At 36.2% G+C, this 22,693-nt stretch overlaps 3 protein-coding genes and 1 pseudogene across 3 annotated transcripts; 3 read left to right on the top strand and 1 right to left on the bottom strand.

Annotated features, from left to right (window-relative positions):
• The first annotated feature begins 348 nt into the window (after nt 1-348).
• Nucleotides 349-5,220, top strand: LOC113311096 (dihydroorotate dehydrogenase (quinone), mitochondrial-like). The gene is made up of 9 exons (XM_026559947.1): nt 349-683; nt 1,916-1,998; nt 2,356-2,758; nt 3,451-3,531; nt 3,644-3,751; nt 3,855-3,884; nt 4,031-4,168; nt 4,510-4,547; nt 4,756-5,220. The coding sequence occupies exons 1-9, from the start codon at nt 540-542 to the stop codon at nt 4,898-4,900; spliced, it is 1,170 nt and encodes a 389-aa protein (XP_026415732.1). The 5' UTR covers nt 349-539; the 3' UTR covers nt 4,901-5,220.
• Nucleotides 5,221-8,461: 3,241 nt separating this feature from the next.
• On the top strand, nt 8,462-9,472 carry LOC113313028 (AT-hook motif nuclear-localized protein 28-like). The gene is made up of 2 exons (XM_026561753.1): nt 8,462-8,481; nt 9,046-9,472. The coding sequence occupies exons 1-2, from the start codon at nt 8,462-8,464 to the stop codon at nt 9,470-9,472; spliced, it is 447 nt and encodes a 148-aa protein (XP_026417538.1).
• A 5,659-nt stretch (nt 9,473-15,131) lies between these two features.
• LOC113307865 lies at nt 15,132-17,960 on the top strand (annotated as a pseudogene).
• LOC113313027 (F-box/LRR-repeat protein 25-like) lies at nt 17,946-19,051 on the bottom strand. Its single transcript, XM_026561752.1, has 3 exons — nt 18,733-19,051; nt 18,207-18,436; nt 17,946-18,080 (listed from the first exon to the last, which is right to left on the bottom strand). The coding sequence occupies exons 1-3, from the start codon at nt 19,049-19,051 to the stop codon at nt 17,946-17,948; spliced, it is 684 nt and encodes a 227-aa protein (XP_026417537.1).
• Between the last annotated feature and the right edge of the window lie 3,642 nt (nt 19,052-22,693).

Here is a 22,693-nt window from a genome sequence, read left to right as displayed (position 1 = left end):
ATCAGGTTTATATCTTCTAAGGATCAAATTGCCGATATTTTTACAAAAGTTTTGTCTAAAGATCGGTTTTCTCTCTTGAGGTTCAAGCTAACGGTTCAAGATTACCCGTTACGCTTGCGAGAGGGTGTTAAGGCATACAATACGTGTGTTACCTAACACACGTGTATCTTGTTAAACAAGTCTTTTCTCTATTAGGAAGTCTTTTGTATTTTAGGAAATTGTTTTAGGTTTGGAAATCATCTTAACTTGTAGTTCAAGGAAGACTTTATATATATATATATATATATATATATATATATATATATATATATATATATATATATATATATATATTATAAAAAACCAATTTGTAAGTTGAAGTTATATCAAAGAAACTTGTTCTCTTTCAAGTCTATTATCTCCTCCTACTCAACGTGTTCTCTTCCAAATTAACCTAAATAATACATAGTTCTAGCCGTGTGAAACCGTTTGAAAAATTCAATAAAGGTTTTGAGTTGGATTTAGGTTTTGATTTGGAGGCAGAAAAAGTGTTAGCTTTAATGGCGGCAAGGGCTTCTAGCAATTATATTAAAAATTTATTATTTCAAAATTCAACAATCGGAGCTTTTGGAGGATTAGGAGCTGTTAGACATTCAACTTCCGTTCCTAAAATTTGTCCTAAAATTCCTCAGTTACCAAAGAAAGTATGAGCTTCTTTTGATTTATTCAATTCCGGGTTTTGCTTTCTTATTGTTTTGAGGTTATGGGGTTTGAGAATTTTGTGTGCTTTTTAGTCAATTAGATTTATTTCTAGCAAAAAGGTCCATCCTTTTCTTAGTACAATCCGTTGGGTTTGGGAAATTTATGCTTAATTTTGAATTATGGGTTTGCGTTTCGGTACTATTAGTAACTTCAATTTTTCGTTTGTGGGTTTTTTCTGATGTCAAAGTGTAGCATTCAGGTAGAGAAATTGTATGTGTAATTTACACCTATGCTGTTTGATTTTCATGTGGTGGTCTTATGTTTGATTTTGAACAGTTTTAGTCTGGATTTGGAGTTGTTAGAGTAGGCACTTCACTGAATTAGCTTCTTTAATCTCTGTTAGGTGCTCTCTCTTACTTGGAAGACAACGGCTGGGGCCATAGGAGGTTCCATTTGTGCACATTCATTTCCTCTGTGCTTGATGGCACCTTTGAAGTTATTGGTTTACAGTTTATACCTATCACATCATCTCGACTTCTTTTCAATGTGGTGATGAACCTGGCTCAGGCTCCGCACCACATCAACCATGCCCGTTGTCCTGCTCATGTCTTCAATAACTAACATGACAGGAATATCCTTCTGGTCTGAAATCCCAGATAGGGGTTATGTTATTACTAGACAAGCTTTCTGTACTGTTTAGTAAATAAGGTCCAACTTAGAAGTTGGTTTCATGTTTTTTATGTTCCAGGCAGTTGAATCGCCTTATATATCCATATTGTAATTAGCTGAAACAATTAGTCTACCAAGAAATAGTAGGATGGTGATATCTTGAATTGTTATCATGACTGTTGAGACACCTTAGAACTATGTTCTTGCAAGAACGTATGGTTTCCTACTTTCGCTTATTTGGGGTCACAATGTTAAGGTTTTATTGTTGTTGTTGACATATATTAAACAATCAACTTATGTTGGATGAAGTACATACCCGTCTTGTCTCGTGTATGGTTGCCTCTTGTGCATAGTTGGCTTCTTTATCATGAGATGATATACGCCATTGTTTGTGGGGTTTTGAATTTACTTCATTGTAGTTATCATTGACTGTGTATGTATCATTCTTTTGATGTCTGATATCAAATACTAATCAAATAAGAAAACAGAAAAACAAGTACCATTTCTTTGACTGAAAGACAATCTTGTTTTACTTCTAATTTGTCTATATGTGTTTGCACTGCAGGGAAGAATCTTTACAGCAGCCTTTTTAGGCATAGTTATTTCTGGAGGAGCTTATGTGAGTACTGTGAATGAGGCAACTTCGTGGTATTATTTTTTTCTTCCTCATTTGATCCGAACACTTATTCCTCAATTTCGTAAAACTTTGTGATCCATTACTGTAGTATTATAAATTTACCAAACAGTATTTCTGTTGCTAGGGAGTTCCTCTGTATGATTTAGTGATCGTGTATTTTTGGTTCCTCTGTCTCTATACCTTCTATGGATGTACTTGAACATGAATTGTTTTACTCATAGAGGGCCACTGATTTTCCTTCAGTTTTACACACTCACCGTAATCAGCTTTTTTGTGATAACTTATCGGCAAACAGCCAGCTTAATGCATTTGGTGCAGTGGGTGGCTACTTTCAATGGTTTCATTTTATTGTTCTGTATTTGGTGCAGTGGGTGGTTATTTTCAGCAACAAAGCTTGTGAATCCTTTCTTTGCCTACCTCAATGCTGAGACTGCTCATCGTTTAGCTGTTGCAGAAGCAGCAGCTCGTGGTTGGCTCCCAAAAGAGAAGAGGCCGGACCCATTAATATTGGGGATGGAAGTATGGGGTCGGAAGATTTCAAGCCCTATCGGTCTTTCTGCTGGTTTTGATAAAAATGCGGAGGCAGTTGAAGGTTTATTAGCGATGGGTTTTGGGTTCATAGAGATTGGGTCCAGTGACGAAGTTCCACATGGAGGAAAAGCAGGTCCAGACATTCTGGGTGTCAATCTTGGGAAGAATAATACTAGTGAAGATACTGCTGCTGACTATATTCAAGGAGTTCACACTTCGTCCCAGTATGCCTATTACTTGGTAAGTATTTACTATTCTGTCCTGAACTCACATTATCCTTTAGTTTGCTGGGGTTTCTTCCTAGAGATGTCATAAATATATGTATACTGGATCATCTGGGATTTCAACTCCAGTATCAGTGATTCAGTTTACTGCAGTCATTTCAAGTTTTCGTTGAAAATGAAGAGATTGCATCTTCATTTCACAGTTACTTTTCGTCAGAAATACACAGGCTGTAAATATATAAACATGAAATTGGGTGGTGATCATCCTCATGGTAAGGAGAACATTGTTACTACATCATCTCTATCTAATACCTACTGCGACAGGCCTATGCATCATATAAGATTTTTGCTCCTATTACTTAATCCCTAGTTATAAGCACTAGTTAACTAAGTTGAACTCAAAGAGAGACGTAATACATGATATACACCCGAGTAAAGAGGAGCTGAATAAGCTGGGAAGTATTAACTAGGAAATAGATACTGAAGTTACGTGTCTCCATTCTACTTGTATCTTACTAGGCTTGGGTGAACTGTTGACATGTGTCTGACGATTATTTTTTTTCATTTTTAAGTACGTTTCTGAGGTCTCCATGACGACATGGATATTTGTCGACTTGATCCGCAGTTAGTCACCAGCCTGCACGAATTTTTGATTGTGCGTATATAGAAAACATTTGATTGCTTCTTTGATATTGAATTCATATACAGGTTATCAACATTTCATCACCAAATACTCCAGGGTTGTGTATGCTTCAAGGACGAGAACAACTTGAGGATCTTGTTAAAAAGGTTGGTTCTCCAGCTGCAAGTTTACCGTTCATTCTCTCCTGTGGCACATGGGTTGTAGTAACGATGCTACAATTGCTGATCCTAATTAGTCATAACTGAATTATTTGCCAAGGTAAAAGCTACTCGCGATGATATGCAATGGGGAGAGGAAGGCCCTCCTCCGGTCCTTGTGAAAATTGATCCGTACTTGCCCAAGCTAGATCTCGAAGATATTGCAGCGGTAGGTGCAGCTTACTATGACCTCAGATGCTCATTTTTATTTTATTTATTTATTTTAAAATTCACCAGTAATATGTTTTTATGGTTTAATCATTTTATTTCAGGTTGCTTTGACACTCCGCTTGGATGGATTGGTAAGTTATGAGCATTCATTTTCTTGACCATGTTTATCCTTCTAAAGCTCCAGTTGCCGTTCTCCTGTCCATGCTTCAATGTGGAGAAATATGAACTTATTACATTTGTGGAATTTAATAGTCAATTCTTCACTTTTTCCTCTCAGATCGTAACTGATACAACCATTGCAAGACCAGATCCAGCTCGTGAGAATCCTGTTTCTGAAGAAACTGGTGGTTTAAGTGGGAAACCTCTATTTGTCCTGGGAACCAACGTGCTCAGTTACTTGTGTCTCTTGACAAGGGTAAGTTTATATCTACAGCCAGCATAATTAAGATTGCGATTCCTCATGGTCTTAAAAAAGAAATTTGAGTGCAAAGAGAATCTGATCAATTTGGTTCAGTGTCTTTGAAAACTATAGAATGCTAGAGTAATATTTATGTTAGGTTGAATTGCAGACCAATTTGTCCTTTGTTTAGCAATTTCGATTATGAAACTAAGACAAACAAAAATCATGCAGTTGACTGTAAAAGTTAATGATAGATTTCAAATCGTGATGTTAATCTTGTCAGTTGTTAATTCGCTTACCATGGTTCTTACTTCTTTTTCTCTTGGAACTTATGGTCTGTTATATTCGTATTCCAGGGAAAGGTTTCTCTTTATGGCTGTGGAGGAATTAGCAAGTAAGTGTAAATTTATAACAAATCATCCTCTCTTGCCTCCCAAATTTCTCCAGTAAATATTATTTTTTTTATTTCTTTTTATCAGCAAATATGGATTAGAGTAAGGATATGTTTTTGCTGTTACCAAAATTCTTCTTCAATCGATAGATCTTCTTAATTACTGTTACAAGATTCAAAAGCTAAGTACTGGTCTGGAACTCCCTTGCAGACATAAGGCCATTGATATTTTCCCATACTACAACAGCAAACGCAAGCATGAACAGCACTACCAACATCCTCCATGCGATCGTCCATGCAATTGCGTATATGCATGCTCCCATTGTCCATGCAGTTGCCCTTGTCTTGTAAAATAGGTAGTGTTAAAGATCCAGTTCGGTGTTCTGAGAATAATTTGTTCTGATTCTGTAACTTTCATCCAATATCATATTCAGCACTAACAAGTTACACGCTTCAAAGATTCCAAGTTGATTTCAAATCTAGATGGTGTTGGGAATCTTCAACTATAAAAAGATCTGAAACTTAAAGCTATCTAAATCGTGTTCACACTGGTTGAATATTGGTCCGGCTAGGATGTGGCCTGACTAGTTGATTTTATCGTCCAAATGGTTAACTATTTATTTATTTTTTGCTTGCTTGCTTGCTAAGGGCAGTTCCTATGGGAATCAGCAAGCCAAATTCCTTCTGATCTCTTCAGAATCATCCCATACCCTAAACTGGTCTTTGTTTGTTATTTTTGCATATTCTCAGCATTTGATGAAGACAGCTTTGAGAAACTTCTCAAGTTAAATGGAAATTCATCAAAACTCAAGTTTTTAGTTAAAATAATTCTAGCAGGAGATAAAACCAAAAATGAAAACAACTCATAAATTAGTTTGATGAGATGAGAGTAGGTTGTTTTAGGACAGTTCCTATGAGAATGGCCAAACTCATGTTTTTGATCAGCCAGGTGGATTGGCAAACTCGGTTTTCTACTATGATAAAGCAATGGGCGGTTTAGAGTCAAACACCAGGTTTGATGTAACACGCCGGTAATTAAGCTTCAAACTCGGCGTTCAAACCGCGAACGCCGAGTTTGAATCTTAAAGCCAACATTAACTTTTTTGAAAAAAATTACCTCTATAAATTACCACCATAAATGGCTGAAAAGGCGATCACACTTTTTTGCGACGCGAAACTTGAAGCTGCTATTTCTAAGATATGTGGAAGTATTAAAAAGATTGAGAATTATAAGAGGGAAGTGCAAGTTTTAGAAGTGGTTCCAAGAAAATGTTCCGCCAAAAGGCGGAGAAGAGCTCCAGTTTTGAAATTTAAGAACAAAAAATTCAAAAGTAAAGGAGAAACTGTCAAAGAGCGCGTTGAACGGAAGATGCGTCAAATGAAGATAAACAGGAGGCCAAAGCTTGTACTTGATTTTTATTGAAGTTTTTTTGTATTTATTGTCTAAGTTTTATATCTTGTAAACGAATTGGCAATAATATAAATGAATGAAAATAATTATTTTTTAAAATAGATTTCCACTTCAGATTAAGCGGTATTTATTACATTTAAACTTGCATAAAACACTAAACTACATTTTAATAAACCACAACAATAGCATCAAACTACATCATATCCAGCGACATTGTCTCTGTAGAGTTCATAGCATTCAAAATGCTTAAACTCTCTTCCGGCTTCTTCAGTAAACTTGGTATGAGCGATGGTTTTCTGTAAAAAAGATATAAACAACAAGTTCAGATATTTATGATGCAGTTGATCAGTTAGGACAAAGGTAAATACTCACCAGTTCTTCGTTGGATAATCCAGAATTTCTACGGTGAACCATCCACAAAACTTTTGTATAATGTTTGACTTCCTTAGTGATGAATGCAATTCTTAGTTCTAAGCTCTTAATGTTTCTTATGGTTTCGTTCCACGATACTACAAAATGTCCCAATATTCTTTCCCAAAAATAGTCATTGTTCATTGGTCTCATCATATGATGTAACCAACATCGAACAAGAGTAACATCTTCTTACATTATAAAGACCGGGATAGGCATTCGAGTGCAGTAAAGATGTGCTTGAGATGGACCATCTTTTAGAATTCTGAAACACGCTTCGTAATGAAAAGGTTTATCGTGAGATTCCTCCCAATTATCGAGAGCTGTTTGGATCACTTCATCTTTAGTTACACCGATGAAATTTTCTCGATCAATTTCCCTTACCAGATCAAAAAATGGCTGGACTACAAGCCTAATAGATTGAAAACGAGCATACAATCGATGAGCATTTCGGTTTCCAGTTTTCCCCGTCAGCTAGACGAACATTGTAAAAACGTTTTCCCAAAAAGGACTGTCTTGAATGCCCATACCAACGATTATCCTATGAAATAAATATGCTTTGCATATAATTATATCCTCTTCTTCAGTAAACTTGGGACCACAATTTCTAACAGACATTTCTGCAGAGTGAGAGAAATAGATTAAGAGTTGTAGAAAGAAAGAAGAAGAAGATGTGAATTTGGAGATGAGAAGAATGGAATTTATAGGGCGAAAATAAAATCGAGACGTTGGAAATTTATCCGTTGGAGTTTGTGATAAAACCGCGTGGCTATACTACAACCGACAGTTTGAATTACAACCGCCAATTTGAATTACACCCGCCAGTTTGAATAACCAACGCCTATTTTTTGTTATAAATACAACACTAGGTTTCATTCTCAACCAAACCAACAAATTTCCTTTTTGGTTAAGCCAACAACATCCACCATGTTATCTAAAGGCAAAGCGAAACAAATATTATGTGTGGAGGCAAAAAAGTTTTGTCCATTATGTTTCATGGATAACCACAGTTTGATGCAATGCCCTTGGATGAATTCAAAGTGTCCTCGAGAAGGTTGTTCATGCATCAGAATGGTGATTGAATCACAATCGGAAAAGCTCAGGTACTTACAATGTCAAGATCCCAACTGTCTAGAGGAACCACATATGCTAGATGGTGCTATGAAGATTAAAGAAGAAGAGGAAAACTTGCAACACTCTGCAAAAACATTAAACTTAAAGCCAAATTGAATAAGAAGTTATTACACTACAAGCATTGTGGATATGGAAATCACGAATACAAACATTGTCCACAGAGAATCAGTGGATGCTCAAATCTCGGTTGTAGGACTTTCATGCATTTGTTTACTTCTATCGAAGAAGACACATACGGAAGGCATTTCTGGAAATGTCCTGGGTGTTCGTTAGTGGATTGGGCTGATTAAAGTTGAAGAAAAAATCGATTAACTATGATTATTATGATTATTGTTTGTTGTTTATCTTATGTTATTTATGATTATCTAAACCAAACATGTGGATGCCTTCACATTTGCACCATCAAGTAATTTAAATCTTTCTTCGATTAAATATTGCATCATCAATATCACAAATAAAAACATACTGCATTAGATTAAACAACTACATCAGGATCGTATCTGTTCAGCACCCTGAGAATGTTGAAAGAATCTTGGAAGTCGAAAGGATGTCCACCGTGAGAAGCTTGCCACATCGCTACCGTTCTGAGTTCTACTTCATGTTCACCTTCACCCTCGAGTTTATTTTTCTGATTATTCACTAATACAACTATGAATTCCAATGCCTCGAGACTAAATACGCTAAAACAATGCGACAATCCGTTAGAATCACGCCCATAAATGTTTCCCGTTTCAGCGCAGAACATTGTATAAACTTTCGCCCAAAAACACAACGTCAATTCGGATGCATTCCTATTGACAGATTCTTCTGTGTGAAAAACAAAAGCTCTACAAATAGCTAAATCCTCTTGTTGAGTGTATCGAACTCTAAGAGGCATTTTTGTAGATGATTTGAGAGTGAAGAATGTGTAGTTAGTGTGAATTTGGAGTTGAAATGAGTAGTATTTATAGGACCCAAAATTATGGTTGTTGGATCTCAGGGGTTGACAGCCGTCCAAATTTAACCTTTGGCACTTTAGGATCACACGCTGGCGTTTCAATCATAGTCGCTGGCATGTGTGCTAAAAACTGGCGTTTTTTTCAGAAATGCCAGCGTGTGAACCTTGAACGCCAACGGTTGAGCCACGCTCGCCAGCTCTTACCATACCCGCCCGGTTGTTCTTCCCTCCGGATGACCAAACCAACAAATTTGTTGGTTTGTCCATCCGTTTTTGCTGTTTTTTCATTTCCATAGTGGGATCAAAATGAACAAATCCTTAATTTGTTCATTCCATAGGAACTGCTCTAACTTCCTACTTTTTCTCAAATTATAATCCTTTTATGGAAGTAAATATTCTTGTAGATTTGAAGGAGGCGGATTTTTAAGCTAAACACATGTCAAGAAATAAAAATAGCCCAAATACATCATAACTTCTATAAAATAATAGGCTTGGGACCAAGAAAAATTATTATTTTAAATAAATATTATATTATCGATAATATAATAAGTTATTATTTTATAATCAAATAATATATACTTATTTTAAAAAATAATCCTATCTTGGAGATTGAATAATGTGATTCTTCATCATACTGCTTCTTCTCATCATAATGCTACTATTTCTATACCTGGTTGCTTTGAGATTCTCTCTTTCTCCGGTAGTTTTATCCATCCCCCGGCATCAACTAAGCCTTCGTCATCGCCGCTTTTTAGTATTTCTCTTGCTGGAGGACAAGGTCAAGTTATAGGAGGTATTATTGCTGGTCCACTTATTGCTGCCTCTTCTGTCTTTTTAATGGCTGCTTCTTTTGTGAACCCAGCTTTTTTTAGGCTCCCATCAAGTCAGAATAATGAAGATCATGATCATCAAGATAAGGAAGAGATCAATGTTAAACCTAAGATTGATCCTACTACTGGTGCACTTTTGAGTGGTGGTGAATCTGTTTACAGTGTTTCAACAACTCATCAACATCCTAGTATGAGTCAATTATAAAATAGTCAAATTCCTTCTGATGTGTTACCTCCTTGGGCACCACCTTCTTCTCGTCCTTATTGACGATCATGATAGTAACTTAAACAACTAATTAGTGATAAAATACCCTTGTTAGATTCCTCTCTAATTATATAGATTACATTACTTTGGATTTTGATCATCATGATCTATATGTCCTTAGTTCAGTCACTGCTGGTTGTATATCCCAGTTGGAGTAGTTTTCAAAGCTTTTCCAAGGTTTATGTGCGGTTTTTAAGTCCTTATCGGAGAGAAATGATGATCATTATAGCTAGTGGTGGTGGTGGTGGTGGTGGAAGTAGGTTGTAGTGGTGGGGCTGTAGGTTTTGCAACGGCTTAAAAAAATATTCTGATGATCAGAAACAGAAAAAATACATTGAGTGACAGAAGTGTTTTACCTTCCTCAGAAATTCCTTGTCAGTCAAGCTTCTTGGGAATAGTCTATTCTCCATTCCCAAAGCAAAAGCGTTAGATGGAAACTTAAAAGCCTGGAGCACTGAAGAAGAGTTTTGAAGACCAAAGACTTCTGTTGACTATTTTTGGTACAACTGAACTGAATTCTTTTGTTTCTACTATCACAAGGTTTGTTTTTGGACTTCGGTGATGTAAATTATATTAATCAGTTTTAAAATTTTAGTTCAGTATGCACTATCCTAGTTAGCAATTCGGGATTCGGTAAACTACGAAACGGCAAACGTACGAGTATTATACGGTTTTGTAAAATCCAGAATCGGTCCAAAATTCGGTCAACGAGACGTGATTCGTCAGTAATTCGGAACGGCATACGTACGTGTATAATTCGATCTATAAATGTGAGTTCGGCTATGAAAATTCGGTATCTATATATACTAAATAATTTGTATTTATAAGGTCATAGACCAATTTTTATACATGTGTGAGTTATTTAAAGAAAAAATAAACTCAATATGATGATATTAATAATATATACAACATTAGTCATCCAAGAGGACGTGGGATAATGGTTTAGATGCTTGGTTAGTAAGTCTGAGATCTCTCTCACCTTCACATTCAAATTTCTTCAGTCATTTTTGTTTCATAAAAATTTAAACAACGTCTAATACTGGGTGGTGTATACTCGGGAGGCGTAAAGCCCAAAAAATGGGGTCTTTGAAAACGTAAAAGCTAAAGAATTTATGACGAATTAAGCGGACGTATCATTCGGGATTCGGGATACGTAAAATTCGTGAATGATTCGCGAATAATCCTTGAATGCCACATAATACGCGACTTGAGTTCGGAGTTGCAAACGTACGCGAATAAGACGGTAAAATTCGTGATACGGAAAAATTCGCGAATCATTCGCGAACTTACTAACTAGGTGCACTATCATTAATTAGTAATACTGCTAAATTATATTAATACACTCACCGGGGGTTAAATCCCCCGGTGTGTGTGTACCGCCAGACACAATGAGATGGTCTCCTACTGACTCGTTGGTTTAACATGGTGTGGGTTAGAATGCAGTAGACTCTTCTGTGTCTTGCGGGACAGATCGCTGGATCCCAACCCGTAGTCAGTCTATGATTTCCTCAAAGGAATAGACACAGTCATGCTTGGATAGAACCTAGTTTTTTTTCGACAACACCTATCATACGCTGGCTGGCAGTGTGAAAGATTGAGAGCAGGGCCGCCCTTGGGCCAACAGCAACGTGGCTCAAGGAAAACGGGGGTGTAGTGACCAGGGAGGTCAACTAAATGAGCACTTGCGGTCGACCTAGTTTGATAAAGCTTGGAACTTAAAAAAATTGTGTGTATGACTCTTCTTTCCGCATAGAGAGAGGACAGAGGTTATAGAAAAACTTCTGGGTGTTGAAAGTAGTGCAGTATTACTGTTTCTGTACCTGGTTTAGAAATTGAGTAAATGACTAATGCAGTGTTAGGTTTGGTTTTGCTTGTAGTTCAAACTTCAAAGTTTCAAACTCTAAACTTTAAAGTAACCAAAGGAAAACGAATCCACTGTGATCGAAGAGAAAAGAAAGAGTGACGTACAGTGAAGGCGTGACTTGTCAGTGCATTTTGGTTTTGACTGGGTGCGCATGCATTGTACCTATCTGTCGCCTGATGAGTAATCCTGGACTTTGAAACTGACATAGTTAATCCTGGTCAAACTGACATAGTTAATGGTCATAGTGTTGGGGAATTCCTACAAAGGCCGAGTCTGTTAGTAGACTGTAGAGGGAAGGGGTGACTTGAACAGTATATAAGCGCGGGTAAAGTTTGTGTCCGGTTTTGAGGGAGGAAAACTTAGCGTATTTAGGATTTAAATTTTTTTAATATATAAAACCGCCCTGTATATATTAATATTTAACTAAAATAAATATTTGGCCGAGAATTAAATCTTCATTTTTACGATTTTTTGTTCTTAAACACATAATAAAGTGAAGTTTAGCGGTTGATTTTAAGTCGGAAAAGATATGGAAGTGAGGATCCGAGTTGGTTTCCATTTTTTTGGGCCGAGGATCCAAACCTCAGTCCATGTCCAGTTCCCTTCAACGTTCTCTGCTTTCGAGCAGAGAGAAAGCAGATGAAATCTTTAACCACGATTTTCTATGCCAGTAATCATATTTTCATTTTCCATTAGACTCAACCTAAGAGCAAGGCTACGGAGGTTGGGAGTGTCTTTCAAAATGGAAGAGCTGATCAAATTAGGTCCTATTACAGGTAGAGAGAAACCCTTTTCATCCCAAATTTAATCACACTTTCTTTCATTCGAACGAGTAAATGGAAGTCTTCCCTATACGGCTCTTTATTTGCCGTTCGATACGAAATAATACATACGACACTTGGTATCTCGTTTTAAGAGAAAATGAACCATACTAGCAAATATCGTCTGAGAAGAAAATGGAATATATACGGCTAATAGTCAGCCGTCCAAAATGATTTTGTCATTTGAACCTTCAAAATAAGTTCCCACCTACTTCAAACTTTAGTTTTTATATTTTAAAAGTTCAAATATTTTTCAGACGACACTTAATTGGCCGAATAGTTTTTGATGTTCTTTATCCCATGGTGGAAATAACACTCTATCACATAAGCTTTCATTCATTTTGAAAGGAATAGAGTGCTAAAACACTCTATCCGATAGCCCTTACTCTAAATAAAATTTAAAATAACAAAAATTCTAAATGGACCAAAGAAATGAAGTCGCCAAAATTGACCACACACAAATAGGCTCCTGCTACTTTTTGGCTGACCGGAACTACATTTTTGTGTATGGTTGGTTTTGAGAGAGGTTTTTGCAGTCTTTATAGAAAGCTTTGAGGCTAACGTTATGTTTTTCCTTTTTTGATGTGACTCATCTGGATCTGATTTGTCTGGATGTGACTCAAACATCGGTTGGAAACCTTGGTAAGGGAATTTAGAATCTCAAGACACTCATTACGAGTCAGAGAAGATCTTCGTAACTTGTTGATCAGTAAAAGAGCCATCTTGCAGCAATGGTGTAAAATACTTGAACAATTCTTGTTCCCTTTTTGGTTGGAGTTCAGTTTAGTTTTTGATGTTATTGAGTAATGATTGAGATTTTTTATTTTGGAATATTATATTTGTATAAATCCTTATTCTCATAAGTGAATCTTTTTTTATCAGGATATTAGCGTCAGGGAGAGAGAAGTTGAGAAATTATGAAGGTATGAAATGGAACCCATGATAGAGTTACACCTCTGACAATTGAGTAGTATGCCATGAGCTAAGCACCCTGATTGAAACAATATTTATATGCATGTCTACCGAACGACAGTCACACTGGACGAATGATCTTAGTATATTTTCATCCAAGCTTGTTGTTTGAAAGAATGTATACAATGATTATAACAAAAACATGCTCAGTTGAATGTCCAACAGGTATTAAAGAGAATTTGAAATATTTAATCCATCATAGATTCATACTACCTATTTACTTTAAGATAATGATATGAGATGCATAGGTTTGAGAAAGAATCATTTTTATTTGCTACAGAAACACCTTCGCAGGCAGCAAACTAATGAGCTCTTCATTTGTGCAATTAGATTAGTGGTTTATTACTAGGATGGACTGAAAAAACACGGGAAATATGGTTTAGAAGGCGATTTTGTATACATCCCAAGGTTTAACCATTGTCGTGATTAGGAGTTTACTGGAAACTCGAAGCAAAGATTTATTTCCAACATTTGACGAGCGTTTAACTTCTATGGAAACAGGATTTTTATTGGCTTTACACTGACCATGGTTAAGTTATGCTAAAATTATTACAGATTGAGAAAGCCCAATACCAAGCAAGTCATTACCATGAGTAAATAGTTAATTACTGGATAATGATGGCCGGTAGGGATTGATGGACTATGTGAACTCAAAACCGAGGATTGAATTTGTTAACTTGCCGTCATTCATCATTGCAGATGATTTTTTTAACCTCAAGTTACCAATAACATTTTTGGTCTGTGCCGGTACTACTTAGGGTACGTAGTTAAGGTAACACCAATTCATTTGCAGGAGGAGCCTTCTATTGACAATCAACATGGACAAGAATACTGAGAAAGATTGGAAATAGTAGTAGAAGCTGAAAGATAACGGTTAAGGCTTGGACCAGTCTTCATGGTCATATTTTGGTTCATAACGAAGTAATGCATGAATATTTCCACTACATGGATAGGGGTATTTCATAAGATTTTAGATCACTATTTTGGACTTGGTGTTGTTGTTAGTCAATTTAGAACACCAAAATTTGTTGGACAAACGAATAATATTGTCTTGCAAATCTTACGGGATAATGTAGATAAACCTGTTTCAGTGTTGTTCCCGGAAGAAGAAAACAAGACAAAGAAATGATAGTTGTACTACGTTTGAAGAGAATTTTTTCTTTTAGAATTACAAAAAATTCTTTTCATGTTAGATTTAATTACTTTTAATCGTATTATTCTATTAATTGACTACTTTTAATATTATTATTTTTAGTATTTTACTATTTTGATTGACCATTCTTCTCAAATATCATATCCCAAAAATTTTATGCAGAAATACTTTTTCCTACAAAATATCTAGGCCCGTTTAGTGCAAGGGCGCAACCACTAGTCAGTATATTTTATTTTTGATATTTTTGAAAACAAAATTTATTGATTTAATTAATATGAAAAATACGCGTCAATATGAGATTTAGCCCCCATATTTCCATCAAAGAAACGCCTCCATCAAAAGTTTATCCGTAAAACTTTATCTACTAACAAAATTTATTCTTGGACCATGAATTCAAACCTGTTGAAAACCACTTCCTCACACTCAAACCCAAAAGTGAAACCCTCTGTTTTTCCAGGGAGGTGGACCCCACCAATTTGTATGTGAGGATGATTTTTGTATGGTTTAGAGCAAAATTTCTTGGTGAACCATGGTTTTAAACTACGGGAAAATTGTGCACACACAGCAATCCCATAAATGGGATCCCCTGTTTTTCCCTACAGGGCAGGACCCATCAGTTCTGTGTGTGGGCGGTTTTTCCGTGGTTTAATCACGGTTCGTCCAAAAGCACTGAGTTTAGAAATCAGAACTGCCGATCCACCAGTGGTTGAATGATAATAATCCTTGCCATTAATACCCCTGGAGGAGTAGCTCAATTAAAACAACTCCTGTCTCCTGAACTGCAGCAAACCGCATTTCTTCCCTAGTCTATTCCCATGCTCTTCAAAAAAGAACACTTGTGAAATCTAGAGGAAATTATTAATGGTAATCCGATGTTTCTCCATCAATTTCGATTTGAAATCATCGCAAGGGATAATTCTTCTGCAAATCGATAGTACTCCTGCAGGTATAATTTTTTAGTCTTCAAGTTTGTAATTATTACATTGGGTTAAAATCTAGGGTTTGATTTGATAGAGAAATTGTTATTACATTGCAAGAAAAATGAATAGAAGGGAAGTTTTAGAGAAGAAGAAAATAATAGACGAAATCATAAGAAATGCTAATAATAATTCAGAGAAAGATCATCTCTTTTCATTACTTCCATCTTGTTATCTTCATTTCAATCGAAATGGTTTATCTGTATACTTAGAGTCTGGAATTGGGTCATCTCTATCTTCATTTAAGAAGCAATATATTCAAAAGCTACTTAAGGTGAACATGGAAGTAATATATGGACCAGAAGAATGGGTTTTTGAAGAGAAAGTAAAGCGTAAAGAAATGGTTTCGCATGATGCACGTTATATATTTGTTCGAGAAATTATGGATAATGCAACGTCTACTGATCATGGGGGTGATCCTTTTGTAGGTTTTGTTCAGTACCGGTTTGTATTGGAGGAAGAGGTGCCGGTGACTTATGTTTACGAACTACAGCTTGAAGAGCGTGTGCAAGGGAAGGGGATAGGGGAAATTTTTAATGCAGTTGGTTGAGGTTATTGCATATGAGAACCGTATGAGTGCTGTTATGTTAACTGTTCAGAAAGGGAATAAGCTTGCTATGGATTTCTACGTGAGTAAGCTAATGTACGTAGTATCGTCCAACTCACCTTCACAGATGGGATTCGACAAGAACTATGAAATTCTGTGTAAACCAGTTGATCATGAAGCCAAGAAAAATTAGTGATTTAGTTTTACTGGGTGCTGCAAGAAATATGAACCAGTGACCAATTTGTGTGCCATGTAATAGTATATCTGTGCGCCACTTATATGTAGGTGCTGCAAATTTGCCAATGAAAGGGTTATTGCTTTATCTTTAAATGTAAGCATGTCTAGTTCTGTTGAAGTGTGACCTAGCCCACCTTGACGGGATACGCATTGAATAAAAAGGAGGTGCAGGGTAGGAGATCACAAGATGGCTAGGGTTTACCTTTTAGTGAAGAGGTAACTATTTGTACACTGCTTTTGACTGTCACTTGCTCACTTTTGATGTTACTGTGTAGTAATATGTTGGAAGGTAATCTTGTTATGTCTTCTGTTGAAATTGGTAGTTGTGAATCCACCAGCACTGGGTTAGACCAGAATCACGGGACCTATAAACCCAGTATGAGGTTTCAAGGTTTCAACTGAATGTACAGAAATCGTTGAATTACAATTTGCTATAACCTCCTTAGTTGATAAAAAGCGGGCCATATATTATGAATTGTTAATACCAAATAGTCCACCGCCGACCTAGATTGTGCATACTTTGAATCTGGAAAGTCCATTGTGGATGCTCTTAGATTTACATATCCCTGAACCTGTAAATTTTTGTTGTGTAGCCAGTCTTCTCAAGTCTCTGCAGTAACCCAACGCCCCTAAAACACACTAAGACGAAGGGTTAAAGGCCCTGGAGGTAGCGGCAAGGAAGAAAATCCTAGTGTAGATGAGGGAAAAGGTAGTGCAGCTGGTATTGATGAAGATCAGGACATGTATACATTTCTTGGTCAGAGTAGCCCGAAGAGGACAAAAGACTTCAGTCAGGTAAGAAAGAAACTACAAGATGATTTTTGTTTACGGCAACACCCTTCGTTTACCTCAAATCAAAAAAGTAGGTCAGTAGGTGTGATGTGTCCATATGCTGGTATTACCAACTAAGGAGGTTTATATTTCTATTCATGCATTCATATGTGAAACAGATTTCCTATCTTTCTCACTGTCTTCTTGAGCAAACAAATCACAAGACATATCATTTTATTAAACAACAAGTAATCAATCTGATTAGTTATGACAGTGACCTTCTGATATATACACACACACACATATAATTCGCTACCTCATTTAAGTTGTTGATTATATACTCTAAACTTACTGAATATGAGTCTCTTAATCAACTGTTTGGGTTTTTAATCAGATTTTGGAGACAAACTGCGAAGTAACTAGCTGAAGACTAAATTAAGGTCCGAGTCGTATGGCAACATTGAGAAGTGCATGGGAGCCAAATAAACGGCAGCACTACAGCCCTGGAATGTCTAGGAGAACCAGAAAGCCCATGCAAATTTTTGAAATGCAAACTGATGATGATGAAAATAATGGTACTACTGGTTCCAGTTATTTCAAAATAGAAAGCAGAGTAGATAATGAAGATGAACCAACAGCAGCAACAACACATGATACCGATCATCATGAATTAGGGAAGTTGATAATGAGCGAAGGAGATCAGGGAAAAGCTATAAGTAACGGTAAGCTTCAACATCACTGTAGCAGCATTCGTGGAGGTGGCAGAAATTCACTAAGCCATCACTTTATAGAAGAAGAGAAGAATGATACTCTTGATAATGATAATAACCAATTAATAGCTATTAAACAGAAAGGTGTGAAAGGAATCAAATATGGCAAATTGGTGAAGCGATATATGACGACGGTGTTGGGCCGTCTGGTAAAGACTAAGATCGGGGACAAAAATCATCAATTGGGATCGCACCAAAAAACAGTTCTTCAGTTAACCATGTAGTAATTTTGATCTCTATTAATGAGCAATTTTTATGTATTTTAGTCTGATTGGATATTAATGGGATTTGGTTCCTCCTCCTAGGAATCGTGCCATACTGGTTCATTGTCAATAGAATTTGACTCGTGATACCCAGCAGTATCAACATCCACGTCACCTGCAGTGTCGTTCTCATCTTCCTCGTCACTAAATAATTCTGTTTTATCTTTCATATTCTGGAATTAAAATTGAAACAATAAGATATCCTAAAAGCCTTTATATGTTAACAAATGTAAGCCCAAAACTTGAATTTTGTTATTCGTCCAATGACAGTATGCATAATCTTAGTTCTGAACACTTGCCTCTTTAATTATGAGTGACTCCAGATTAGGTACTGCTTTGAGCAAAGCAATCAGCCCTTCAAGGGCATGAAGTAACCGGCTTATTTCTTCTGCACTACCAGTTTCTTCAAAAGTGAAGTTAACAGCAGCTTTCAGTAGTACTGGAAAGTTGGACAAGACAAACTCTTTTGCAACGGATCCCCCATAGGAAAAAGTGACTAACCCTGGTGCATCTATTTTGAAAACACAGTCTGGTAAACCGTTGTCCACACGACACCAAGTATAAATGTTTAAGTGTTTGAGTGCAGGAATTGAGATACAGAAATTATTCATAAAATAACTGCAGCTGCATAATCAATTCTTCAAGGAAAGGGGAATTGGAAAAGAGTTGGTCATTCCAGGACCCATTGCTAAAGGTATACTTTTGAATTTCAAGGCGCTTGAGTCTTGGAAAAAGAGATATACTTAGGAAAGTGGATATTCGGATAAGTTTGTAGCTTCAAAGATATCAGTGATTCACAAGTAAAAAGAGATGGGAAATGATTACTTGACGGGTATACTGGGAAAAAGACTAAGCCGAGCTCCTTTACATTACCCCTCAATACCGTAGAGATCCAAGAATGAACCCCAGATTCACTCACTAGCTGACTCCAGCTGATACAGAACTTGTCTATAGTTGACGAATTATGACGTCGACGAAATGTAGTTCCAAGATCAAGAATGGGGGCAGTGGTCCAAATGTAGTTCCATCTTTTAGATATTACGCAAGTACGAGCACCATCCTTGATATCAAGGAAAGAATGGATATGATGAAGAAGAGATTCTGGTAAATCACTGATCCTATCCTTTGCTGCCTCTCTCACCATATCAGTAGCTTTGAAATATAATCATAATCATACACAGAAGAACACAAAAATTAAATTACTGAAAATAAATCGTTCGAATGTGAAATCAATTACACTAACCAAAAACTTCAGTGACTAATAATACTAATATAAACCCCAAACCTAACATCACAAGATCATTTGATACTAGAGTAATTAAAAGATAGAATTGAAGATTCAAGTCATGGAGAAGTAGATATAAACATACCTTGAATCGAATCAAAAACCCTAATTTGTTTGTAATTGTGAGTGATTTCAGAGAAAGGAGTTGTCAGAAGGGACCTTGAGAGGCCGAGTCTGAGACTCAAATGAAGAAACGGGGAAGTGTGTTAATTTTGTATTTGAATAGTGTGGATGGAGTCAGCGGTCAACCCGGTCAATAGCATTTTTTTTTTAAAGAATTTAGGCTGGTTGCCATGGACATGGCAAACTCCATGGTATGCCATTTTTGCACCTACGATGGAGCTGGTTAACCGACAAACTGAGTTGGGTAAGTGGCAAATTTGAACTTAGCCAGGCCAGGTCGAGTAGTTACCGAGCGATCGAGTTTCGACCGTTCGGTTGAGAGTAAATCTCACATCTCTAGAATCAATCATATCTTTCCGCGACACATCTCTTCGGACCCATCCTTTACTACCTACCCATATGGAAAAAAGGAAACCCCTCCCAGAAATAAATAGGCCCATGCCTCAATTGAATAAAAATTCCAACCCGAACCCCAAGGTAAAGTCTCTATCTCTGTCGGTCTATACTTGATCGCTAGGTAATTTTTATTTTATTTCTTCTCTCCTATTTTTTAGTTATTATAAAAAATGTTATCGTATAAGGGTCGCATAAATATTATATAATCCTTAAATTTAGTAAAGACCCCACCAAACACAAATATTCCTGTAACTAAATTTTTTATTGATAACGGTCCCACAAACCACAGGGAAACTAGTTTGCCATGCCACATGGATGACAAAATAAATTTTATACCTCCCCATAGGAACCGGCCTTAATACCAACCAGTTTCAAACCCATATCTCTGATGATAGTCTGCTCTGTCACTACTTTACAAAAAAATGTCGTGAAATCACTACGAAGACTCTTTTCGGGAATAGTTATTGGGGTTTGTTTTTTTCTTTTAGCGTAGTGCATCACTATATCCCGAATATGATCTACTCTGAAGAACATTGCAAGATTATTTTGGGATAAAAATTAGAAAGAAAAGTAATGTAAAACAAGCTAGAGGAATACAACACGGAGGTTGCAGATGATGAGAAGGGAAGATTAAGATGAGAAAACAGACGAAAGTATTAACGCTTAGAATAGAAAAGAGATGGGACGCTCTGAAACAGGTTTGTTTAAAACTTGAATAGTAATAATCGTGTCTACAAGAAAGATATAAGCCTGTTTATATAGGCATTAAGAAGATTCTAAAAATAGGAAAACACTAAAAGAAGAAATAAGGAAACACTAAAACAGGAAAGGTTAAACTTGATAAACAAGCAGAGATGTTCTACATCAGTCCCCCTTTCTTAAAAACAACTTTTCGTCAAGTTGATTAACTCAAATTATTTGCACCATGGAACGTAAAAATTTCCTGAACATTAAATATATTAGATATGTTCCAATTGGAAGGAAGATCCACCACATAAGCATTGTCACTTATTTTCTTCAAAATATTGAAAGGTCCATATTTCTTCATTTTTGTTTTGTTGTATGTACCAGTTGAAAACCGTTCTTTTTGAAGATGTATCATAACAAGCTCTCCTTCTTCAAAACTCTTCAACCGTATGTGTTGATCAGCTACAACCTAATAGTTAGCATTAGAATCTTCAAGTTTATTTTTGACATCATTATGAATTTGATAAGCCTTGTCAAGTAGTTGATCTGACTTGGTATGAGACTTGAAAGGTTTAGGTAACACAACCAAATCCAGTATATGATTTGGTACTTTCGAATAGACGATAGCAAAAGGAGATTTACCTGTAAAACGATTCAGAGAGGTATTTAAAGAAAATTCCATATGAGGAAGAAACGTTTCCCATTGCTTTTCTTGAGACTCAACAATCTTAACACGAATTAAATTCCCTAAAAATATGTTGAAAACTTCAGTTTTCCCATCAGTTTGTGGATGTGCAAAAGTACTGTATTGCAGTTTAGTACCTAGTCTCACCCATAAAGACTTCCAGAAATAACTAGGAAACTTAGTATCATGATCTGAAGTGATAGATTTAGGCAATCTATGCAAACGAACTATTTCTTTGAAGAATAATAAAACCACATTTGAAGCATCGGTAGTTTTCTTACAAGCTACAAAGTTTGCCATCTTAGAATATTTGTCAACAAATACCATGACAGAATCATTTCCCTTAGCAGTACGAGGTAATCCAAGAATAAAATCCATATTTACCATCTACCCAATGAGCAACAGGAATTGGTAAAGGAGTATACAACCCAATGTTTTGAATTGTACCTTTAGAGCGCGGATAAACCATACACTTCTGAACAAATTTGTGCACATCTCTTTTGAATGAAGGCCAATAATTCGTTCTTCAACCAAATCAATAGTTTTGTCACGACCAAAATGGCCTCCAAGACCACTACCATGCAGTTCATGGATTAGATAAATCCGTAAAGAACCTTGTGGAATGCAAACACGACAACATTTGAAGAGAAATCCATCTTGTATTAGAAAATCGTCAAACCCAGTAGTAATATTCCCACATTGCTCCCATATTGGTTTGAAATCATCATCAGTAGCATATAAGTCTTTGATGTAATCAAATGCCACATTTTCATTGCGAAGAGTGATAAAGAAGTGAGCACGTCTACTCAAAGGATCAGCTACTTGGTTCAATTTTCCATTCTTATGCTTAATAGAGAAAGTATATTGATTTATAGTGGATAGCCATCTATCATGCATCCGATTTATCTTAGCTGAAGTTTGTAAAAACTTCAAAGCTTGATTGTCAGTGTTGACAATAAATTCACTATGAAGTAGATGAGGATGCCGGTGTTTTAAAGCTTGAACTAGAGTATATAATTCAATATCATAAGTGGACCATTTCTTCTTAGCATCTGAATTTTCTTCACTATGAAAAGCAACTGGGTGATTATCTTGAGATAAGACGGCTTCAATTCCCACTATAGATGCAACAATCTACTTCAAAAGGTTTGGAAAAGTCCGGAATTGCAAGTACTGGTGCACTACACAATCATTCCTTAAAAAAAATTAAAACTCTTATCTTCTTCCTCAGTCCATAGAAATTTTTCTTGCTTCAAAAAATTAGTTACTCCAGCAGCTATAGAGCTAAAATTACGAATACAACGTCTATAAAAGATGCTAAGTCGTGGAAACTTCGAACATGTTTAATGCATGCTGGAGTATGCCATTCAGAGATAGCTTTAATTTTAGAATCATCAACTTAAATTCCTTGGTCATTAATAATATAGCCCAAAAAGGTTACTGATTTGGACAGAAAGTTACACTTTTTAATGTTGACGTAAAGTGCAATATCTGTTAGAGCTTGAAATACCTGAGATAAATGAAAAAGATGCTCCTCTTCATCACGGCTGTATATAAAGATATCATCAAAATATACAATGAGAAACTTACCAATAAAAGATTGTAGAACT

This window comes from Papaver somniferum, chromosome 9, assembly GCF_003573695.1.
Source record: "Papaver somniferum cultivar HN1 chromosome 9, ASM357369v1, whole genome shotgun sequence".
Taxonomy (NCBI): Eukaryota; Viridiplantae; Streptophyta; class Magnoliopsida; order Ranunculales; family Papaveraceae; genus Papaver; species Papaver somniferum.
The sequence above is the reverse complement of the archived record's forward strand: the minus strand, read 5'-3'. Positions and strand labels throughout refer to the sequence as shown.

Coding starts and splice junctions, on each gene's coding strand:
- LOC113311096 (XM_026559947.1), top strand. CDS start 540: ATGGCGGCAAGGGCTTCTAGCAATTATATTAAAAATTTATTATTTCAA. Junction 3,532..3,643: donor TTGAGGATCTTGTTAAAAAG/GTTGGTTCTCCA, acceptor TTATTTGCCAAG/GTAAAAGCTACTCGCGATGA. Junction 4,548..4,755: donor GGCTGTGGAGGAATTAGCAA/GTAAGTGTAAAT, acceptor ACTCCCTTGCAG/ACATAAGGCCATTGATATTT.
- LOC113313028 (XM_026561753.1), top strand. CDS start 8,462: ATGGTTGTTGGATCTCAGGG. Junction 8,482..9,045: donor ATGGTTGTTGGATCTCAGGG/GTTGACAGCCGT, acceptor CCTATCTTGGAG/ATTGAATAATGTGATTCTTC.
- LOC113313027 (XM_026561752.1), bottom strand. CDS start 19,051: ATGGTGAGAGAGGCAGCAAAGGATAGGATCAGTGATTTACCAGAATCT. Junction 18,437..18,732: donor TTTCCCAGTATACCCGTCAA/GTAATCATTTCC, acceptor ACGGTTTACCAG/ACTGTGTTTTCAAAATAGAT. Junction 18,081..18,206: donor AGTCACTCATAATTAAAGAG/GCAAGTGTTCAG, acceptor TTTTAATTCCAG/AATATGAAAGATAAAACAGA.